The following is a 23,981-nucleotide window of genomic DNA, read 5'->3' on the forward strand; positions in this document are numbered from 1 at the left end:
ACGAGCCTGATCACTTCCTGCATCCCACTGGACCTTCTGTAAGCATTCATTTGTTTCGAGTTCCATTCACCATGAACAGAGAAGGGAAGCAGCTCTCTGCTCTGAGAGAGAGGGATGTGACTCATGGGTCTCCTTCATTTTGACACAGCCGAGGAAAATGATCTCAGCGATAACCATGTCTGTCTGCACACTCGCTTACATGCTCACTACTAACGGGGATATCAGGGAAAAGGGAGGGAGGGAAGGAAGTCGGGGAAGAGGATAAGGAAAACAAGGGAATTGAGAAACTTTTTGAGAAAGGAATTTTGAAGACTTTGCAAAGTATTCATTCTGACAAGTTCTTACAAGTCTATAAAACAAAGAGCGATGGAGAACACCGCTCACTCTTTCTGCAGATTTAGAACACATTTAAGGCTAAGTTTGCTCGGTTCCATTTCCCAAAGCCTTGCTCTAGTGCAAGGGATGAGCTAATGCAGCGTTAAGAGCACTCCTCAGGCTCTGAGCAGCATGCACGTAAAAACTGAGGAAATCAAACTGATGGCATGGCCATGATAAGTCTAGGTAGCCAGGCCTCAGCGAGTGGGAACGTGCCTCCGCTAAGATCAGACCTGGAAGGTGGAGCTAAACCCAGCAGCGCTAGTGCAGTGTCCATGGAGATGCTGTCCATCCTGTTTTTAAAAGCATCCGCTCCTTTTTAAAGGCCATGTGAGGCCGCCGCTGAGACAGCCAAACTGAACAGATTCTCTGTGTGTGTTGCTGTAAGGACTCTAACCACCAGTGGAGCAAGGAAGAGGAATTAATTCAAGAGAAATATATATATATTGCCTGTTACCTTTTCTGTAGTCCTTGTTTATTCCTATCTTAAACCACAGCTGAGCGATCTGTGGGTTGCTTAAGCCTAGTGCCCCCATTCCCTTTCTGTTCTTAAATGTCTCAAAAAGGCAGCCATAGGATTGGTTCTTCCTTTCCTTACATTCCTCCCTTCCCTTTCTTCTTTCTCTTCTCTAATTCCTTAGGCTTCTTCCCTCCTCTGTCTATATTGAGCCACTTTCTAAATCATTTCTTTCTTATTTTCCATCCAATCTTGCTCTCAGGAAGGAATAAACATATATGCTTCAGGGTAACACTAGGGGCATATCTTCCCTTTTGAAGACCAATGACATGTTAAAATTCATTTATATTTGTTCACTGAGATCGTGGTTTATTTTTAAATTTTAAAAAGTTATTTAAAATAGAAAGGTTAACACTATCCTTCACCCCTCACATACATGATTGCTGAATCTCTAGGGAGCGATCCTGTGGCCAGGTCCCAGCTCCTCCGTATCTGGCACAGAACATTAGGCCAGTAACTTAAGCTTCTGTATCACTGGATCTCCATCTATAAGGGTTAATATTATTATATTAACTATCTCTATCAGATAGTATAGCAGTTCATAGAGGGGGTTTGCATAATGTACAAAGTACAATATATGTCAATTAATAGGAGCTCAATGTTATTCATATATTAATGATAATAGAAAAAGTCAGAAGGCAAGTATTATACTGGAGACTCTCTGCCACTGTAAGTGAAACTAATGAGGTGGAGTGTGACAGTTTTGATAGAGAGGCCACATGAAAAGGGATATGAAAAGAGACAAGAAATCGTATGGTGGACGAGAAAAATGAACCTGGAACTATTCCTATGTATAGGAAGTAGGGGAGAAGGAAAGGAGGCAACGAGTTGTATATCACCACAAGTTTATCTTCTAATAAAAAACTTTAATTGTACATTTTAATAACTTGATAATTTATTTTATGAAGATTACATAATACACATGCCCTGATTATAAGGCACCTGGGAACTATTATAATAATACATCGTGCAATATCACTGCAAGTTTAAGATGCAAAAAAGTTTCCCCTCAATTCCCTACCTAAAATGTAATCACTCTTATGGATTAAAGAGAGCACTCAGACAGGGAGGTTTTGTTACTTAATTGTTAAATGGATATCCATATGCATTTTAAAAAAAAAATCCATTCAGGACACTTTTACCAGCCTTTCAGACTTCCCCCTGAGCTAAGTGAAATATATGGAGTCTTGTTTGACCAGATAGTTCCCAGGGAGACCATTCAAGGAAGTTCTTCCATATATTGGAATTGCAAGACAGAGGGACATGCAACATCTCAAAGCAGAGAAGAAACTTTGAGTAGAATGGAGGACACATGAGGTTGAAGGGTTCCCAATACTATGATGAAACAAACAAAAACTTTCTAACTACAAGACACCAAAGAGTCACATGTTGACCTTGCCCACTTGTTTGCTCCTTTGGGTTCTGATGTTAAGGGACCTCTTCTCGAAAATGCCCGGTTTGAGCAACAGTTTGTGGATACCCTTTCTCCTTCAACGGAAGGCTTTATGACTCTCAAACTCATTCATAAAGACCTGTGTTAGGCCTCTTTCTTAATTGAAACCTTCTTGAAAATTTCAGACACACCGATGGCTTACTTTCCTTAGCTCCAGTGAGAATTCACTTTTCTTTTAAAATCTCAAAGCTTCTTAACTTCTTTGTCATCCTACTTTTACCTGTATTAAAGCAAACAGGGTGTTGATGAGCTAGGAAATGTAAAGCCATCTTGTTCTATTCTTGGGACATTGGATCCCTAAGAAGTTGATTCCTTCCTTCCTTCCTTCCTTCCTTCCTTCCTCTCTCTCTCTTTCTTTCTTTCTTTTTCTTTTTCTTTTTGACAGAGTTTTTCTGGGAGTAAAGGTATGAGCCACCACACCTGGCTTCTGTCTCTTTTTAAACATTCTTATTCTTTAAAGATTTATGCATTTAATGGGCATGAGTGTTTTCCCCTCATTGGGTATGTGTATCCAATGCATAGCTGGCACCAAGAGAGGTCAGAGGAAGTTGTAGGATCTCTTGGACCTGAAGTTACAGACAGTTCTGAAATGCCATATGAATTCTGGGAACTGAATGCAGGTCATCCACAAAGCAGCAACTCTTAACCACTCAGTTATCCCACCCACTTCAGCATCTGTATTTTAGTATTTCTAAAGGCTTGTTGGGGACGATATATTTTTTCCTTCTCCCTAATATTTATTAGCTGGACCTAAAAATTAGAGTAACAAGACACATTAACAGGATAAAACTTAAGAGTTTATTAATACTGGTAATATGTATAAATATGGGGTAGACATATTTTAAGGGTTACACTTTGCAGATTATATGCCATCTGAAAAAAGAGTAATAGATTATGAAGAAATGTCAAAAGGAAAGGTATCTGTTCTTTTAGGGGTGGTAAATTAAAGAAAGTAAAATACATGGTAGAAAATAATGAAAAATGATGGTTGCATATTCCCAGCTGAGCTTATACAATTATGGTTGTATATATGCTGCACAGGAGAAGATGAGTGTCTGCCAAGGAGGAATTTACGATTTTGTCCCTTGTCTTTAGACTGAAACTGGAAGGCCTTTGATATATCTCCCATATCTTAGTTACCAGCAGCTCAAGATAACCTCTATGCCAAGGAAGTCAACCACTATGCTATCAAACTTAAAGACTCATCAGGAGCCCAGAGCTCCCAGAAACTAAGCTACTACCCAAAGAGTTCACATGGACAGACCCGAGGCTCCAGCTGCATATGTAGCAGAGGATGGCCTTGTTGGGCACCAATGGGAGGACAAGCCCTTGGTCCTGTCAAGGCTGGATCCCCCTACCCCAGTGTAGGGGAATGTCAGGGTGGGGAAGTGGAAAGGGGAGGTGGTTGGGGAGGGGGAACACCATTACAGAAGAATGGGAGGGGAATGGGATAGCAGGCTTATGGACAGGAAACTGGGAGGGAATAATGTTTGAAATGTTAATAAAAATAACCAGAAAAAAAAGAAACAAAAAAGTCATCAGTACACTGTAATCTTGTTTATATTTATGAAAATAGTAGAATAGGCAAGTTTGATAACAAGTACATCTTTAAAAATATTTTCCTACCATGCTCCACTCCATTGTGGATTTATGTGCAGTCAAGCGTATGTAAGATGCATTGCTATAAACCCCTGGCATGTTTAATATAAGTGAAAGCCGCTAACATTGTAAGAAGTAGCAAAGAAATGAAATTGATCAGGCATTATCACTAGAAAGATCTTAAACTGAAGCTGCAGCCAAAGAGAAGGAAACAATCAGTCTTGCAGTTCAGTAAATCATCTCCTTTGAGAGCTTACAGGATCACAACAGATCAATATCGTAAAAGTGGAGGCCTATTCTACTCTCTTTCTGTCTGGATGGTCCACTGGTGTGACCACACCCCTTTCAAATAAGTTTTCGCTTTCCTATTTTCTACTTCCCAGTCCCTCCTAGAGCCTGACATGGTCACCATGATTCACGGGGAACGGAGTAGGGAAGAGCAAAGTATATAGGACATGACACCTGTGAGATCCATGTTAAATCTCAATTCTTCCAAGAATTATTAGTAAGATCTCAGACAAATTATTCAACTATCTAAATTCTGGATTTCTTCTCTGAGACCAGAGTGATAATATGACTAATAGGATTTATGAAGGGACAAGGTTTATAGCAAAGCCTGGCATAATTTGTACAAGTGTTGATGGTGGTTACCTGTTGAGTGAATATCTTTCACATCCTGGTTTTACTCTTTATTAATGTAGCTTTGTGAAAATAACTTAATCTCTGTGCCACTTGGTTTTTACTATTTTATTTTATTTTATTTTATTTTTGTACAATGCATGGTTGGACAGTGGTTGAGTACATAGATATTTCTTTTAAGCATCTGACACAAAATGAAATATACCTTTATAAGAGACAGTCATGATATTTGGGTTTATTCCTGGTGCCCAGAAAAGAAAAAATAGCACCGTGACTAAGGTACTGACAAGAAGTAGAACCAGGAAAGGAGCAACATGAGCAGCTACTTCCTCTAAGAGAGCCTGCAGAGCCTATGAGCCTTCCACAGTAATTCCCACATCCCAAGGAGGACTGAGGGCACAGGAGCTACACCCAGATCTGTATGTTACAGGTTCAGTTTTATAGCAGCCAGCCAAGAAGGCTGTGGCATTTCTGTTTTAAACTGTTAGAACTGGGTCTTCAATGGAGTTGTTTTCCCCCAAGCAAACCCAGGATTAAGTCCAAGTCTGTTTAATGCAAGTGTGTCTGACATTGTAATAGTAATTCCTGGTTATCAATGAAAACTGTTGTCATTATCAATGGTTACCTCTTTTTTTAAGCTCTCGGCACTACCCCTCATTTACCCAAAGCATAACTGACCTGTGCTCCTATTGCGTCTTGCAGAGATCTCTATTGCACAGGCTACTTTAATCATCATTCACCTCCTCCCAATGCTTTCTCTCCTACTAAAATGTTCCCAAACGATAGGATGAGGATTACTCATCATTTTGTCGATAGGGTACCATTCAGAGCTAATAATGACAGCTGGATAAACACTAAGGAGTAACCGGGTGGACACCTATTGCTCTCCAGGCATGATGCCTGCAACTTGGCAAGCAAATAAACTTGTGTTTTTTAGCCTGTAAAGTGAAGATGACCATAATACCTATCTCGGTGAGCTGTGTGGAGTAAGTTAATTCCTGTTACTTTGCAATTTGGTTGAGCCCATGCTAAGAACTCAGTACATTAACTGTTATTAGAGCCAGATTTATTCCTACAATTCCCTTTAATGAACTGTCTCGGCATCAAAGTCAACAATGAAAATGCTTTCAAACAAGTTGAGTGTCTTGCAGAAGCTCATAGAACATAGAGGCAGAAAGTGAGTTCCTAGGAGCCTGGGAGAAGGCTCAGAAGCCATCCAGGATCCCAGGGAGCTACAGGTGTCCCCAGTGTCTGTCTTGATTCTCTTTACATTGGCATCATCATTGCTGGCCTGGAATTTGGCAGAGCGGAGAAAAGCCAAGAGTGATGAAGCCACTGTGGTCCTGGCATGGCTCAGATTCCTGGGCATCTACTGGACGCTGCCTCTCTGGAGTAGCTTGGGGCAGGACAGGATCCTTGGGGGTTAAGTGCAAACCAGGATTTCCTGTTGATTGGGATTATCTGAGTTAAAGCACATGCTCAGGGTATTCCAAACCAGACTCTGAAGAAGAGGACTTGACCTTTTATTTATTTGTTTTTTAAGTAAGCCCCAAGATTTTTTTTTAACTATTAATGAAGTTTGGGAAACTTTGCCTAGCAGACACTGAGCCTAGACTTCGTAACGATGCCCACCTTCCAAGAAGCAGTTACTGAATTTGACCCTTATGTGGTCTGCTCCGCCCTTCATCCTTGGTTTGTAATCCTGAGGACTGCGTGGATCTTTCTGTAGTGGGCTTAGGGACCAGAACAGCTGGAGAGAGTGAAAGAGCTGAGTTTACTTGGATGATCTTGGCTGCATAGCTTGGCTTGGACTGTTTTTGCTATTGTAGTTTTCTCCACAAAACATAGAGCAGTCTCAGGGACTTTGTCACCAACCCCTCACTAAAACTCCCCTCCGAACCCCCACCCCCACCTCATATCCACAGAGCAGGCTGAGCCTTTTCCCAGAGGAAGCTCTGCGAAGCAAAAGCAGCGGCTGTAGCTGAAAAGGGACACTTGAGCTTCCCAGGCAGCAAACTAGCTCACACAGCCCTGCCCAGCCCGGCATCATCAGCGGGTGGGGTGCTAGCTCTCCGGGGCAAGTTCCTTGGGAGTGTCCCTTCTTCGTGGACCCTGCAAAGTCTATGTTCTCCAACAGATGTTTCTCCCTTCAGCTCTGAACTCAGAACACCCACCTGCCGGCTGCAGCGCAGGGTCTGGAGCCTGGATGCGCTGTGGCTGAGCTGAGCCCCTCCAAGCAAATGCAAGCATCAGCATGAGAGGCTGGACTTTAGCCCAGGTCTGTCCTCACCCCGGGGGGCCGCCTGCTTGGCTCTGCTCTTCAGTGAGGAGCCGCTGCTCACTTTCCCCCCTTGCAAGTCTTTGTTCCAGGCCAGACATTGCTCGGATTCTCTAATTAACTCCCTCCACACCAAAGGGGTCCGGAGGCTGGGATGCTCTGAGAGCTTAGAGGATGCTGACTCTAGAGTGGGAGTCGGAAGGACTGCAAACAGTGGGTATTGTTGTGATTATATGTGCGTCTCTGAAGCTGCTTCATTTGCTGGGACTGATTGATTTTTCGGAAGGTAAAGTGGTCGCTCCCAGTCTGTGCGCTTGGTCAGGTCTGGTACCGAACTGGATACAAATGCTGCAGAAGTTGCAAAGGCTGAATGTCCAAAGCAAAAGTTTTAAAATATGCATGCTTGACACAGAGAGCAGCCTAGTACCTGGACAATTCATTTCTGTTTACCTGGAAAGCTGATGCTGGGAGGGAAGGATTTTGTAGCCTCCTCTTTCTATTTGAAACCAGTTCTTTGGACATAGGGTTCTTTGTGGGTTAAATGTGTCATCGTGAGTGCTTGCTTTTGGTAGTCAAGTCCCTTTTGGCTACCACACCTCGAGGTCATTGGTAATCCCTCCCTCTGGAGGAGTCTTGAATTGTGAGGGAAATGCTGTGTTTGCTGTCATTAGTCAGGAGTTGCTGGGGTGGAGCTGGGATGTTGATTATGATATGAAATGGTGCAAAATGGAGTTAATGGGTGCTCAGCGAAATGGTGTGTTGAAGATTTAATTTGTGTTTTATTTACATTCTCCAGTGAGCCACTTTAATCCCCTGAACAGGGAACAGCACACAGAATAGTCGGCTCCTGGTATTTTATCTATAAGAATCTCACCTTTATTAGTCAAAAGTCAGTTTTGTTATTGAAATACTGACTGTTCAAAGAAAAAAGTTGATTAACTTTGCTTTTAATTATTTGAATATTCATTTTTGTATAAATGCATATGTATACATATATATACACATACATAGTTATACAAGCACACATGTACACATATATAAACATGAGATATCTATTGAATAACATACTTAGAAATAACATACTTTAACTTAAACCAACTGGTACCAGTTCTTTATACAAGCTCTCATTTTCTTTTTCTCCTCAAGTGAAAGAAAGAGTGAATACAAACTCCAGGCTCCTTGCTCAAATTTTTTCCAGCTACATGTATACTGAGCCGTGAACAATCACCTCTCAGTATATGATGAGGGACACAGGAATATTTAACTTTCCACACTGTAACATAAGATGACATCATCCACATTTACATCAGTTACACATGTTGTTTCTCATAATATGTTAATATTTATCACTATATTAAACCTCTGAATCGCTCCCTACAAAATAGATTCAATAATTCTGTTAAACCAAAATTTTTGCAAAGTTTTTAATCAAGAAGTTGGTTTGCTAATTCTATTTAACTTCTAATTGATAAAAACAATACATAAGTAAGTTTTTTTTGGTATGTTAAATAGCAGCTTTTAATTCTCTCGGGATTCTGATTCAATGGACTAATATGTCTTATTTAAGCACAAATAGAATAATTTCAATTTCTATACTAAGAATAATATGCACTGATATCATGCTAGTTACCTATTAGTATTTGTTCTCTGGATGTGGTGTCTTCAGAGTTACCACGTTATGATCAAGGGGTCTTGGTTTAAAGCTGAGTACCCAAGTAGAGAAACGCCATGGAGATATTTGGGGTACATCAACCTTCATAACACTGTAAGACATTAAGTAATTCTATCATTGGCAATTATATTATAGAAAGTTTACAATTGAAATTCTCAAGCTAAAGGCCCTTGGTGATGATTTAGGTTTTCAGTTTTAAATCAATTAAATTAGGTGATGGCACTAACACTTTAAATTTGAGCTTCAAAATTATGCTAATAAAATCATAAACCTAACTCTTCCTGATAGAGTCAATACATTTTGAGTTGATTTGAAGTGGCAACCCACTTCAATCAAGTTATAGCTATACATGTACTTGAGTCTTTCTATGGACCCAAAAATAGATATACCTACATATTTATAAATACTGTGTGTGATGTATAGTGATAGGAGATAAACTAGGATGCAATGAAGAAGTCTTGATTATGTCCAATGCCACTGTATATAAATAAACTAAGACCCAAATTCATTTGGTATAGATCAAACCTATTGTCATGAAATACATTTTAAATGATGTTAGTCCAATCCCACACTCTCAGTTTACATAGATAATGAATGAAATTATGAAGAGGTACATGAGTTGTCAAAAACCAAAACATTTGGGGGCAGAAAGAAGACCCAAGTCAAATACTACTGAGTGCTACAGATTGCTTTTCTAACCTTACCACAACCCATAAACATTCATGAAGAGATTTTCTAGTCTTGAATAGGTTCCTAAGACTTATTAAAACATCAGGGGGAAATATAAATGTATGATCTTGCAACAACCAGCTGACTCGTTCCAACCTAACTGTGGGATCCAAGCATGCTAAAACTTCTGACCCCATTACAGATTAGAAAAAAAAAGCAAATGGTCATCTAAGCATCTTTCTAAATTCTGCAAATTTTAACCATCATTGCTTATATCCCATGATACTGAGTGATAAATCCATATAGAGTCCAGTGATGGTAAGACAGGAAAAATATGATAGCTGTAGCTCTGTAGCTGTGGCTTCCTACATAGACTTCTTCAGAATATGACAATGGCTAAGCAAAGATAGACCTAATCAGGCTTTATAATTACCAGCCAAGTTGTGGATCAAGGAAAATTAACACCATGAGATACCACATTCATTCTTTGTACCTGTAAATACTTAACAGCAGAGGAGTGCCCAGCATGGTGGCATATGCCTGGGCACTCAAGAGAAGATTCAGGCAAATTTCTCAGAGTTGAAGTTTAGCCTGGTCTACGTAGCAAGTTCTAGGATAGCCAGGGATACATAGAACAATCCTGTCTCAAAAACAAAAAACAAAACAAAACCAAACAAACAAAAAAAACAAAAAACGAAACAAACAAACAAACAAACAAAAAAAACCACAAAAAAAGCAGGCAATGGCTATGCCAATGCAGATTACAAATCATTCCCTGAGATAGTAACACAAATAAAATGGCTTGTAATACACCTAATCTGTGAGGGTCAGTCCTAGAGGCAAGTGTTGAGATGCTATTCTTCTCTTTTAAATCATTTTTCAATGTTGACAAAGTTAAACATAGTCAGTTTCAGTTACACATATTCAATTTCAATGCACTATTTAAGAATCAGAAGGTTGTGTAAAGAAAATTTAAAGTGAGTGATAGAGATTGGAGAGATGGCTCCGTGGCTGATAGCTACAACTGCTATTTCCAGAGGATCAGGCTTTATTCACAGCACACACCGAGTAACTGCCTGAAATTCTAAAATGTTTTTCTAACACTCAAGGGCACAGCATACATGAAGGTGGTACACAGATATACATATACATACACATATGTATATATCTTATAGGATGGGTATATTTCGAACTTTAGAATGTCATCAATATCATATTGTATTCTGGAAGCTGGATGCTTATTGTCCTCTGTTGAGTTTTGATTAAGATGATGGGACACCGAAAGTGAAAATTACGGAACGATTCCTTCAGAGAACATCACGTCATAGTAACAGAATCATTAACAAAGAAGATAAAAGAAATCAAATTCTGAACATAGACGTGAGCAGTGTTCCTTGCAGGCAGCATGGAGGTGGGGGATTTTTCAAAGAGCTCTGTGGGAGGGTTTTTTTGGAAAGGGGGGAAACAAACAGACAAACAAACAAATGTACTCCACAGCACCTTAAAGTGAAAGAACAATTTCTTCATTTGGAGAAGGAGGGAAGAGAATTCCAGTTTGAGCAAAGAGCTAAAGCTGGATTCCTAAACCCAGATGCTGGGTGGTTTACATGGATTAAAGGAAAGGAATCTTCTAGCACATCGAGCTGGAGATGATAAGGTTACCTAGCACTGGTTCCAGTTATACATAAAACCCTAATCCCTAAGAGTCATTGACTCCAATGTTCCAACTTTGAAGAAATAATAGAGGATAAAAAATAATTCATACAGATGATCAAGAGAATAGGTAAAAGTCTGTTCAGAACAGAGAAACTAAACGGTTTATACATGAGAGAGAATATAAAAGCACATAGAATTTTCTCCACACCCAAAAAAATCTTAGAGTTAGCTGTCAATTTCCAGTTTCTGAAGAAATTCCTAATTAATAACAATATCTGTGGCCTGCAGCACTTCTTCATTTCAAGGAAACATGGTTTTAAATATCTTACTTATGAGATAAGAAATGCGGAAGACACAGTTCATAGTTCTTATTATAACAGTTCTGTGGAAGAGAGGCTAAAAAATTCTGATAGATAAATCTGACATCTTTCAGGATCTTCTACTGTTCTGCAGAGCTTTGAAATTTTTCTATAAAAAAAGTAGAGAAAAAAATACCATGGTAAACCACTGCATATGCCTCAGCTAGTTTTAAAAATGACTTGTATTAGGACAAATGTTTTCAGCAATGGTGTCGTTCAGTATTTCTTGATTACCTACATCATGTATTCTGTATGATCTCCAGTATATTAGAATTAATAGAAGGTCACCTCTCACCTTAATGAACTCTTAGTTGAAACTGGAGACCAGATAAACAAATTGTAATATATCATGGCAAACCTACGCAAGCAAGATAGCCCATGCAGATTATAGCTAATTCCAAATGAATATTCAGAAGCATTCAAAGTTGGGCAAAGTAGAGTTTTTTTAAGCTTTCTTCATATTGATAAAGAGAAACCTATCAAATTTATATGCAAGGAAGGTGCTTAAGAAAGTACTATATATAAGGCAAGGGGTGACATAACATTGCCATAGAAGCACAGAGACCTGGTGTGCCATATGGGGTTCCTGGAACAACAACAAGAATGTGTGAAGAGTAGACACAGACTTATTTTTTCTTGGTTTTGATCATCCACAGTGTTTAGCACTGTTTTACACACATGCATGCACACACACACACATACACACACACACACACACACACCCAATAGAATGAACATAATTTGCTCCATGCACTATCACAATCCAAGATCTCCAATGCTACTTTCAAGTGTCCACAATAATCTCAAAATTGTGGATTATCTGATTATAATTTTGATGATTTATTTTTCTGATAGTAAGATTTCATAGCAAAATTCCTCACACATTAAATTTTGTGATACTTTAGAAACCTAGGAAGTAATTTGAGCTGAAATATCTAGCTGTGAGCTGCAGAATCCTGACTTTGATTTGGATGGGAAAGCAGTCTGTCTAGTTCTGTAATGGGAAAAGCATTTTAGATTTATAGCTATACTTTCACATATATGCATGGAGCACCTAATGTGTGGAGGGGAATTGAAGACAGCAGGGTATTTCCATGTCCTTGAGAAGCTTTCAAATTGCTTAGAGAACAAATGGCTCATGAACAACTTTGGCAAGATGGAAAAATATCTTGCTGTACAAAAAAAGCAAACCTTCTAGAAAACTGCAAGAGGTCTGCCCTCTTTTGGTTTCTAGATTACTGAGTGAACGGGGTGCTTGAGTGAAAGTGGTGATATTTGAAACCTCAGGCCTTAAAAGATTAAACACTTTAACAGATAGATACTGGTGTGAAAGATAGAAATAGCAATTATAAATTCTTATGAAAGGCAGCATCCTAAGGTCTCTTTTGATAGACATATTGGCATGAACAATGAATAAGGTTGTGGACTAGTTAAATACCAGGTGTCTTCCCTGGACTTGGCAGTGTTTCAGGCTGATTTGCCTTGGAACTATGATCCCATTTTACTCATTTCCAGAGCACGTTCCCCATCCCATTCTCTAGGGAAGAGCTGTAGTATTTACTAGATGGTGAGGGTAGACATATAAAGTGAGTTTCCACCACTCCGTCCCTTGCAGCAGTAGAGAGCATCAGTGAAAACATACCCATGGATGAATAATTTGAAGTCATTGCTCATCGAAGGGAGATGTAGTGCACAGGAAATGTAGAGCATCTCAGTAAAGAGGATATTAGAAAGTATTAATAGGTTTGGAGTCTGGAGTGAGGACTTTTGAGGAGGGTTTAAGGAAGGAGTGCATTGGTCTGTAGTGTACTTTGGTAGGAAGACAGATGGAATCTCCTACAATTTGTCTTAATCTCATCCATGAGTAACAAAAAATGAACACAAGTGAAGGCTGTAATTAGTAGTGAAGAGATGGTTATTTGTTGGGTAAAAGAATATTCATTTTTCTGATCGAAAGATTCTGTTTATACCTCAGTTCATTTGCTTACATTTGAAAAGATATCCCACTTCCTGGGATCTTCTCCACAAACCCATTCCCCCTCCTTTGCCTCTATGAGGGTGCTTTCCCACCCACTCACCCACCTCCACCTCCCTCACAGCTCTAGCATCACCCTATGCTAGAGCATCAAGCCTCCATAGGACCAAGGGCCTCCCCACCCATTGATGCCAGATAAGGCCATCCTCTGCTACATAAGCGACTGGAGTCATGGGTCCCTCCACGTGCACTCTTTGGTTGGTGGTTTAGTCAGAGTAGTCTTGTAGTCTGGATTAGCCATGGAGCTAGATCGCTGGCCTCTGATATTCCTATCCTGTGTAGTGTCTATACGCCTCATGACAAGTGCAACATAAACTATGTCAGGCTAGCTCCTGCTGGATTCCAGGGCTGCTTGTCTATATCAAAGACTATAAGAAAAAAGTGGAGGTAGGGATGTCTGAAGGTTTGATTTTTTTTAAAGCCAGTACAATAATTCCATGCAAATAACTAAATTTCCTGATGAATTACAGTTCTTTTCTCTTAAAAATGGGGATGAGCATGCCTTGTCTCCAAGATATTGTAGAGAATGCAAAACAACAAGCAAAATACTGAGTGTTGTATCTCATCCCGGAACAGGAGTTTATGAGCACCTCTCTTCTATGTTTGAAAATATGACCTCTCCACATATCAGGGACAGGGCCAGTGGGTCTTAATCTTCAGATGTCTTTTTTTTTTATTAACTTGAGTATTTCTTATATACATTTCAAGTGTTATTCCCTTTCCCGGTTTCCGGGCAAACATCCCCCTCCCCCCTCCCCTTCCTTATGGGTGTTCCCCTCCCAACCCTCCCCCCATTGCCGCCCTCCCCCCATAGTCTAGTTCACTGGGGGTTCAGTCTTAGCAGGACCCAGGGCTTCCCCTTCCACTGGTGCTCTTACTAGGATATTCATTGCTACCTATGGGGTCAGAGTCCAGGGTCAGTCCATGTATAGTCTTTAGGTAGTGGCTTAGTCCCTGGAAGCTCTGGTTGCTTGACATTGTTGTACTTTTGGGGTCTCGAGCCCCTTCAAGCTCTTCCAGTTCTTTCTCTGATTCCTTCAACGGAGGACCTATTCTCAGTTCAGTGGTTTGCTGCTGGCATTCGCCTCTGTATTTGCTGTATTCTGGCTGTGTCTCTCAGGAGCGATCTACATCCGGCTCCTGTCAGTCTGCACTTCTTTGCTTCATCCATCTTGTCTAATTGGGTGGCTGTATATGTATGGGCCACATGTGGGGCAGGCTCTGAATGGGTGTTCCTTCAGTCTCTGTTTTAATCTTTGCCTCTCCCTTCCCTGCCAAGGGTATTCTTTTTCCTCATTTAAAGAAGGAGTGAAGCATTCACATTTTGATCATCCGTCTTGAGTTTCCTTTGTTCTAGGGATCTAGGGTAATTCAAGCATTTGGGCTAATAGCCACTTATCAATGAGTGCATACCATGTATGTCTTTCTGTGATTGGGTTAGCTCACTCAGGATGACGTTTTCCAGTTCCAACCATTTGCCTACGAATTTCATAAACTCGTTGTTTTTGAGAGCTGAGTAATATTCCATTGTGTAGATGTACCACATTTTCTGTATCCATTCCTCTGTTGAAGGGCATCTGGATTCTTTCCAGTTTCTGGCTATTATAAATAAGGCTGCGATGAACATAGTGGAGCACGTGTCTCTTTTATATGTTGAGGCATCTTTTGGGTATATGCCCAAGAGAGGTATGGCTGGATCCTCAGGCAGTTCAATGTCCAATTTTCTGAGGAACCTCCAGACTGATTTCCAGAATGGTTTTACCAGTCTGCAATCCCACCAACAATGGAGGAGTGTTCCTCTTTCTCCACATCCTCGCCAGCATCTGCTGTCACCTGAGTTTTTGATCTTAGCCATTCTCACTGGTGTGAGGTGAAATCTCAGGGTTGTTTTGATTTGCATTTCCCTTATGACTAAAGATGTTGAACATTTCTTTAGGTGTTTCTCAGCCATTCGGCATTCCTCAGCTGTGAATTCTTTGTTTAGCTCTGAACCCCATTTTTTAATAGGGTTATTTGTTTCCCTGCGGTCTAACTTCTTGAGTTCCTTGTATATTTTGGCTATAAGGCCTCTATCTGTTGTAGGATTGGTAAAGATCTCTTCCCAATCTGTTGGTTGCCGTTTTGTCCTAACCACAGTGTCCTTTGCCTTACAGAAGCTTTGCAGTTTTATAAGATCCCATTTGTCGATTCTTGATCTTAGAGCATAAGCCATTGGTGTTTTGTTCAGGAAATTTTTTCCAGTGCCCATGTGTTCCAGATGCTTCCCTAGTTTTTCTTCTATTAGTTTGAGTGTGTCTGGTTTGATGTGGAGGTCCTTGATCCACTTGGACTTAAGATTTGTACAGGGTGATAAGCATGGATCGATCTGCATTCTTCTACATGTTGACCTCCAGTTGAACCAGCACCATTTGCTGGAAATGCTATCTTTTTTCCATTGGATGGTTTTGGCTCCTTTGTCAAAAATCAAGTGACCATAGGTGTGTGGGTTCATTTCTGGGTCTTCAATTCTATTCCATTGGTCTATTCAGATGTCTTCTAAGACAGCCTATGATATCACAAATTCCCACATTCTTTTCTGAGTTTCTGAATCATTGAGGTCATGGTGGTGTCTGAGTCTTTAAATTCCTGGTGGTGTCTTCATTGATATTGCTTGTCCAAAGACCACAATTTAACAGCCATTGAGTTATTCAAAGGATCTGAAAGACCAGACCATCTGAAATGCTAACAAGACCTCCAAGTATAGTGAAGTCCTTTATCTGTTGAACTTTATATGTAGTGGTCATATTTTTCTATATTAGTATATTGGTTTTTGTGGGTAATATAGCCTAACCCAACTTTTCAAGACAAAAGTGATTACCCACAATGCATAAATAACTACTACAGAAAATGTTTATGAATGCTTAAATTAGAATTCCACAAAATCCTCATATACCATGAAATACTTTTAAAGTTGGTTTTTAGTTACTTATATATAAAACAATTCTTACCTGGCATGTAGTACAAAAAATAAGAAATAGGACAGATTTGGTGAACATTAGCAGAACTATCCTTTGTTTATCCTGTAAACCTAATAATTCTTTAGCTCTTAGACCTTTTTCTATAACTTTAAATTCAATATTAGAACATCAATATTTCTGTATTAGATTACAAAGCCTTCATAAATATTTGATACTATATTATATTTTATAATACTTCAGCTTTATAGTTTTTTTTCAGTATTTGAAAAATTATATAATAAAATCTTCACAAACAATGGTGCTTATATATTTATTACTATATATTTTAGGTTAGAACCTTACAAGAATAATTTTTGGTGAGACAATATAAATTGCATTAACTGTCTTGATGTTTATATAAGGGACGTTTTGGGGGGGGAAGAGATTGCAGAATTTCACCTGTTTCATTGGCATATAGAGAGTTTTCAGTTGTTTGATCTCATTCTTTTATCAAAACAGCACTGAGGGATACTATCGGTGCAGTTGGTTAGGGGATATTTTGAAAGCAAGCACTAAAGATGATGTTGAGAAGCTCAGCATTATTGGCAACTGAGGATTTCAATATACTGCATCTTAGAGTTGGACTACTAATGCCGTTTACAGTGTATTTGGAAATTTAACTCTGAGCAGGCAACATTCTCATTGTAGCTTGAAGATGCCCTTCCCATTTTCCTTTCTTTTCTTTCTTTTTTTCTTTCTTTTTTTTTTTTTTTTTGGTTCTTTTTTTCCGGAGCTGGGGACTGAACCCAGGGCCTTGCGCTTCCTAGGCAAGCACTCTACCACTGAGCTAAATCCCCAGCCCCTTTCCTTTCTTTTTAATTAGAATGTGTTTCTCTTGTGAAAGGGGCTCGGCTTTTTGTCAAACGTGAAGTGTAACCCATCAATCCTTGCAGTAAGAAAGGATTAGATTATTCACTTTTAAAAATACAGCAAATTTTTGAACAAATAAATTTGCAAATTTGTACATCTCTAGAAAAATTAGTGTTGTGCAATTGTTGCTTTGCATATTGACATAAATATTTTCTAACCCTTAAAGAATGTGGGATGAAGCCAAGTGTGGCAGCGCATGAGTTCAAGGCCAGCCTGAGTTCCAAGAAAGCCAGGGCGACACAGAGAAACCATGAATCAAAAAAGAAAACAACAACAAGGACAAAATCAACAACAACAAACAAACACAACAAAAATAAAAAACAAACCAAATAAAAACAACAAAACAAACAAGCAATCAAAATGTGGAATGAGACAATATCTCTTTTTAACTTTATACCCATGTTGTTTGGTATGGAGTGTCACCCAAAGAAGGTTGTGCATCACGTCCACCACTGGGACATTTGCTTATTATGAGGTGTTTTGAATCAAGAGGGCTGTGACCTAATCACTGATCGGTAAGCTTTTGAGTTCATGACTTGATGATATTACTAAACGTTTATGGAGATGTGGTGGCTAGGCTGTGTTAAGGAAGGAGGACAGCAGACGCATGCCCTTGGAGGCTACTCCTTTCCTGTTCCCATTCTTTTCATAATCTCTACTCCTTGGCTTCTGAGTGGTGAGAACTGTCCTTTTTCACATGCTTGTGTCTTGCCATAGGCACTTAAATATATTGCCAGTAGACAATTAACTGAAACCTCTTAATCCACAACCCAAAGTCAACTTTTTCTCATTGAAGTCAACTCCTTCGGTGTATACCAGTAAGATGAAAGCCACACAAATATACCCAGGCTTATCTCAAGTAAGGGAATGAGATATCTGACTAATGTCACAAGTCTAGAATCAAGAATCATATGCATTTGGAGCAAGAAAATCCAAATGCTCACCCAAACTCTATGTTGTGGGTTAAGATAAACAAATGACTTATGCAGAGTCTTTGTGAATCTTTGAGAGTAATTGAATAAAGGGAGGACAACACTAAATTTAGAAAACATTAGCATGCTTAGTATGGATCCAGAGTAAATCATTAAAGCATTCTGAGCCTTGTTCATATTCATAAGCTACAGATCTTATCTCTATTATCTTAGCATGTTATCACCATAACACCATTTATTAGAGAGTTCTGAGCTCTGGCCATGAGTTTGAAATGAAAGATTTACCCCCGACTTGTTATGTAGCAAGTCCTCACTAATGCTTAGTGTTCTAGACCAAATTTTCTAACCATCACTTAAGTAATCCATCCTTTACACAGTTGTTGCTGGCAAAGTACTAAGCAGCATGAAAAAAAAATTGCCAAAAATATAACATGATTTTGGAGAGTTTGAGGATGTGTGTTGGCACTTAGAATCAGTTCTGCTATAGTTTAAAGGTCAGTAATTATCTTGTCTGTCTATTATCATACACAATGCACTTTGATCAAAGATACAAGTCAGTGGTTTAGTTTATATACTGCTCAGTGCCAGAACTGATATCAAACTGGAGCCTTTAGAAGTTGAAGCGTTTAGTTGTGACTTTTCTTACTGCCTTACTGTAGCATTTGTCACAAGGCAGAGACTTTTTTTTCTAAATCAGTGATGAGTGAAACTAAAGTACCCCAGTGTCACAGAATCAGGACAGGACATTTGAAATCGAGTTCCAGACTTGACCTCATACATACAATTCAAGACATGCAACTTCATAGTTCAGCCAATTAGAAGTTACGAATGTCCTGTCTGCAGAAAGTCTCTAATGAACAAACAAGAATATCAACAGTTTTGTAGCAGTGATGTAAACGGATGATGAGATTCTGGATGTAAACAAATTACAAGGGAAGATGATAAAATGATGAGAAGCCAGGCACACCTGAACGAGTACACAAATGATACATCTGTCCTTACTGTTCCCAGCATCTTGAACGCCTCTGGTTCACTGAAGGCAAAATTAGTACAGGCTTCTAAACATCACTTGACTGAAAACAGAAGATTAACTCCTTCCCACTCCTGCAAAGGTTTAAAGAGACCCAAAGGGAATCAGTCAGTTCATTGCCTCACAGTCATAGCAATTACAGAGCAAGCACTCTTTGAAAATGTACCTCATTAAAATATTACAAGCACAAGGTTTCAGACTAAAAGTTTAATGTTCACGCAGTCATCTGGCCTCGGTGTTGTTGTAGATCTCCCCTACAGTGAGTCAACAATAGACCTCACTAATATACAGCTTAACATTTTATAGAATTTACTCAAGAATAAGTGAAAAATCAGCTAAGAAATTCTGCAGCTGCAAAAAATCTTCGTAAGCCACAGGGATGACTTGCCTAGTATATTTCAAATACACAAATTTACCGGTAATGGGGACTCTTCCTGTCAATGGTTTTCTAAGACTGTTAGAGAAAAATTTCCACGATATGTGTGTCTTTATTCTATCCTAACTCAGAGGTGCCTGTATCTGCTGTAGGTGAAAGTTTAAACTCCAGTGTAGGTTTTTACAGAAGGTATGTCCCCTCTTTAAAGAAGTTTAAGCTTAGGAATGGAGGGCAGTGTGTGTCCAGTGGGTGTGGATATTCTGAGATCTTGAACCATGGCAGCCCTGCAATCAGTTCCCTGCTCTGAGAACTCACTCATTTTATTACAAACAGTATTAGTGGCAGCATTTCCTATGGCACCACGTTCTTCACTTTGTGTTGCAGAGTGAGTCACAGAAAGACGGCTGGTACAGGCAGCGTAACAGGAATTCTGAAATGCCATGTGTTATCTAGAAACAGTGACAGAGTGTCCAACTCTGAGGCACCAACAGTGATCTGAAGTAATCCCCAGGAATGAATGGGTTCTAGGGAACAAACTGAGAATCCCTGGCTCTCCTTTCCTTCTTGTACTTCTTAAGCCTTCCAAGTTTAAATTTAGGTAAGGTCTGTCTCCATAATTAACTATGGTAATAAAGAATGAAGATAGGTCTCATAAGGAGGGTTAAATTTATGCACACAGCCTTGATGTCTTCGGTCTACTTCTTTTCCTTACAGATGTTATTCAGGCATCCTTGGCACAGATCTTTAGTCCTAGCATTCAGGAGGCAGAGGCAGGCAGATCTCTAAGTTCAAAGCTGCAATAGTCTACAGATCAAGCTCCAGGGCAGCCAGGACTATTCAAAGATACCCGGTCTAAAATCATTATCATCATCATCATCATCATCATCATCATCATCATCATCATCATCATCATCATCTTGAAATAAACAAATGAGAGATTTCTAAACTTTCTAACATAGTAAGATCTGGCTATAAATTGCACTTGACCCTGTCCTCTGTCATCACAAACTAATCCCCAATGATCTCTTCATCTTTCAGAGGGCAAGAAAATTGGTGTTTCAAATTAATCAAATGCACTTACTTTTATGGTAGCAACTAAGCACTTCAAGGACAGTCACAACTGTGCTGCCCAAGGACAATAAACACTGTGAGCCTCAAGCTGCATAACAAATATCCATCATAACTTTCATCCAAACATTGAATTATAAGGAAAAGACTGTGCTTAACTTCAGCTACAGTGCATTTAAAAAATCAGAGGAATAGGTTTTTGCAGTAATCAGTATATGAATTATGACTATTAATAAGAATGACATCTGAGTAACTATATGAATTATCAAGTCATTTGTATTAAAATATTTTCTTTGATAATTTTATACATATATATAATATATTGTGATAAACCTTCCAGCTATCTCTCACCTGTTTACCATGCCTGACCTTCTCTTTGCTCCTTACAAGTTCTATTCCCAGATTGATGTATTTTGTGCGTGTGGTTGTTGTTTCCGTTTTGTAACTAAGCTTAACCAGGTCCATCTGTTTGTTGATTTTGGGCTGCTGTTCACTAGAGTCTGGTGGACTCCCTGGACAATAGTCAGCCAGAGGATATGATCCCCTTTCTCCCAGATTCTTCATTGCTTACCAATATCTCAGCACTGAGGGATGGAACTTTTAAGCAGCTCTCTCCTCTATGCCTGACATTGATGGACCCATTCTCATGCAGATCATGCACAATCAACCATGGCAAGTGTGAGCTTGTGACTAAAATTCCAGTGTCTTACAGAAGATAGCAGCTCTGAGCCTTTTTCTTCATCCTCCATCTCTGACATTCTGTCTCCCTCCTCCTACACAGTGTTTCCCTAGCCTTAGAGTAATGACACAAATGTCTTGCTGAGCAACCGTGAGCACCTGCAGCAGCTATGGCCTTTTGTATTCATGATTTTCTAATAAAGAAAGTAGCTTCTATGATTAAAACTAAGGAAGTGTATAGCTATGAGTAGAAACATTCATATTGAGAAGGCAGTTTGATACGATGTTGACTTAACTAAACAAGAGTGTAGAATTGATTCAAACCTTTCATTCCGGCACTCAGGAAGCAGAAACAGGTGGATCTCCAAGTTCCAACCCAACCTGGTTGACAGACTGAATTCCAAGAAAACAAAAACCAAACAAACAAAAAACAAAACCCCACCTCCGACAACCACAGATTAATCCTTCCTAGAGCTTATCACTTGCTAAGTCAAGGGTTACTGACTAATATTGACCGAATGTACCCTATTGGGTACAGATTCCCACTTAAGGAGCAGGCATCAAATTAAAGAACTATTGGTTACTCCCATAACAATTATTTATTCCATAAATGTGTACATCTTGCTTGTCAAGTTGGTATTATAAGTTTTTTCTTGATATTGCATTTTTAATGTGAGGAGTTTGTATTTATTACAGGTATTAAAAAAGATATATGTTATAATATTAGAACATATAGGAATATGTTTTAAAGCACTGGTCCATGAAATAAGTTGCTTCAAATATCAAAATATACATAGAAAGAATAAAAATCTTTAATATAGAATTCATATGCAAGTTCAAAAGTATTCAAAGTCACAAGAAGAACTTACTAATTCTCTTACATAAAACCACATATCTCTTCCTTTTTCGTCAGAATCTTTCTGATCCTTAATATTTTGTTAATTGACTTAAACCAATGCTTTCTAACAGATTTTAGTTCTTGGGGTTTTTGTGTGTTTGGTTTGGTGTTTGTTTGTTTGTTTGTTTGCCTGCTTTGAGGAAGCTCATTGCTAGATTTCTAGCATATCAATATTTATTGAGTCTTCAGAATCAGTTGATTTAATGAACACATATATCAGAGTATCAATGACTGTAGGCAGGTAGTAAGCATCTTTCAGAATGACATATGTCTGTGAGGAGCTATTCTCTGCTATGGTGAAGTCTTTTCTGGGGCATTGGCTCTATGCTGAGTACATATAAGAGAGGAATAAGAGCTAAAGCCATGTATCCAGATCCAGAATAACAAATACACCGAGAAAATTATCTATTGCTTTCCTGGGAGTGCCTAATTCTGTCAAAGTGTTTCTGAAAGTCATGTAACACTAACTAGGCCAACTGTGCCCACTTTCTGGATACTGGTTTAATGTTTCATATTGCGTAAGTATGATTATTATCATGATTACACTTGAGTCTTTATAAACTGCTTTAGGAATGTAAGTAAAGAGATATTCAGGACACTAAATTTAGGATGAAGGGCATGCAAAATCAGTCCATGAGTACAAGCTTCCATTCATGATTTTCTTCACTTCAGCCTAACTGTGTGAAGACCTAGCAAAGAGACATGAATGAATGAATAAATAAATAAATAAATAAATAAATAAATAAATATTCCTTTAGAAGTGCTCACTCCTTTTAGATACACTTTTTTTTGTCAATCACTCTATGCTACTCTATTTGTGTATGCTTGCCATAAAGCCAGATGATTTTGATATTAAAAACAATACTGGCATACACTTCACTGAGCCTGGTGCTTTCAAAGCACTTATTATCTTATTTCATCCTTGTCTTGATTCAATGAAGTGCATAATCCCATTTTGTTCATCTGATATTAAGCTCTGTTCCTGATACCACAAGCCTGGGAATCAAGAACGTAGGCATAGGCACAGTGAGTCTTGCAGAACCCATCCATGGCAACAATTATTAGCTCTAGTAATAATTCTGTTTCTCTATATATGGTTCAAGATGGGACCAGAGATGTTGAAACAAGAATACCATACAATGATGAAGGTGACTAGGGGCAGAACAACTGACTCCAGGTTTTGGAATTTGGGGGAAGTTTCAGAAAGAGAGCTCTAGAATGCTTTTCAGAATGATTAGCAGCTATTCAGGTAGAAAAATTTGACACAAAAAAAATAGGAAAGAAAATGTTATAACCAGTATCTCAGCAATTTACTTTCCCTACTTTCTAGGAAGTGGTAGCAATGTTTTCCTTATGGATACAATTTCCATGCTTTGGAACAAATTTTTAAATTATTTACGAACATCCATACCAGTCACTCTCTGAAGCCATGACAAGTAAACATTGTCTAAGTAGATATTATTCTAGGCTCAGCACTGTAATAACACAGGACAGAAGGGCATGCTATTAAAGTCAAATTCAAAGGCTAGCACTTATTCCGGCCACTTCTGGCTGTGTGCCAAAAGGGGAAGTATATCATCTACTTAGCGCTATGGCTATCTTCCTTCAAACTTCCCTTGGATAATGCACTTAGTTCACATGAAAATTATTTATTTCTAACCTTCACTATTTCCAACTGAACTCTTGACAGCAGGCATTAATGGAGACCTTTCCAGCTGGTCCAGGTAATCATTTAGAGATTTATGTGCACTTATAGGCTTTAACAGATACCATGATGGTTGGATTTCAATTTTGCTTGACATCCCACAGCTGTGAAGAATTAATCCCCCAGTGTTGTAGTCAGCCATGTCAATTTTGCCATAAGCTGTACATGCCCATCAG

The 23,981-nt window shown here is 39.0% G+C and overlaps 1 protein-coding gene across 6 annotated transcripts in view; it reads left to right on the forward strand.

Moving 5' to 3' along the window:
• Positions 1 to 23,981, forward strand: part of Kcnip4 (potassium voltage-gated channel interacting protein 4) — a 1,160,852-nt gene that overhangs the window by 916,854 nt on the left and 220,017 nt on the right. The window contains exon 1 of one of the 6 annotated variants that reach the window (XM_087582367.1): positions 6,566 to 7,147. In XM_087582367.1, the coding sequence (XP_087438493.1) occupies positions 7,036 to 7,147 (112 nt within the window). In that variant the 5' untranslated portion in view covers positions 6,566 to 7,035. 6 annotated transcript variants of the gene reach the window in all.

Source organism: Rattus norvegicus, chromosome 14 (genome assembly GCF_021556685.1).
Source record: "Rattus norvegicus strain SHRSP/BbbUtx chromosome 14, alternate assembly SHRSP_T2T, whole genome shotgun sequence".
Lineage (NCBI taxonomy): Eukaryota > Metazoa > Chordata > Mammalia > Rodentia > Muridae > Rattus > Rattus norvegicus.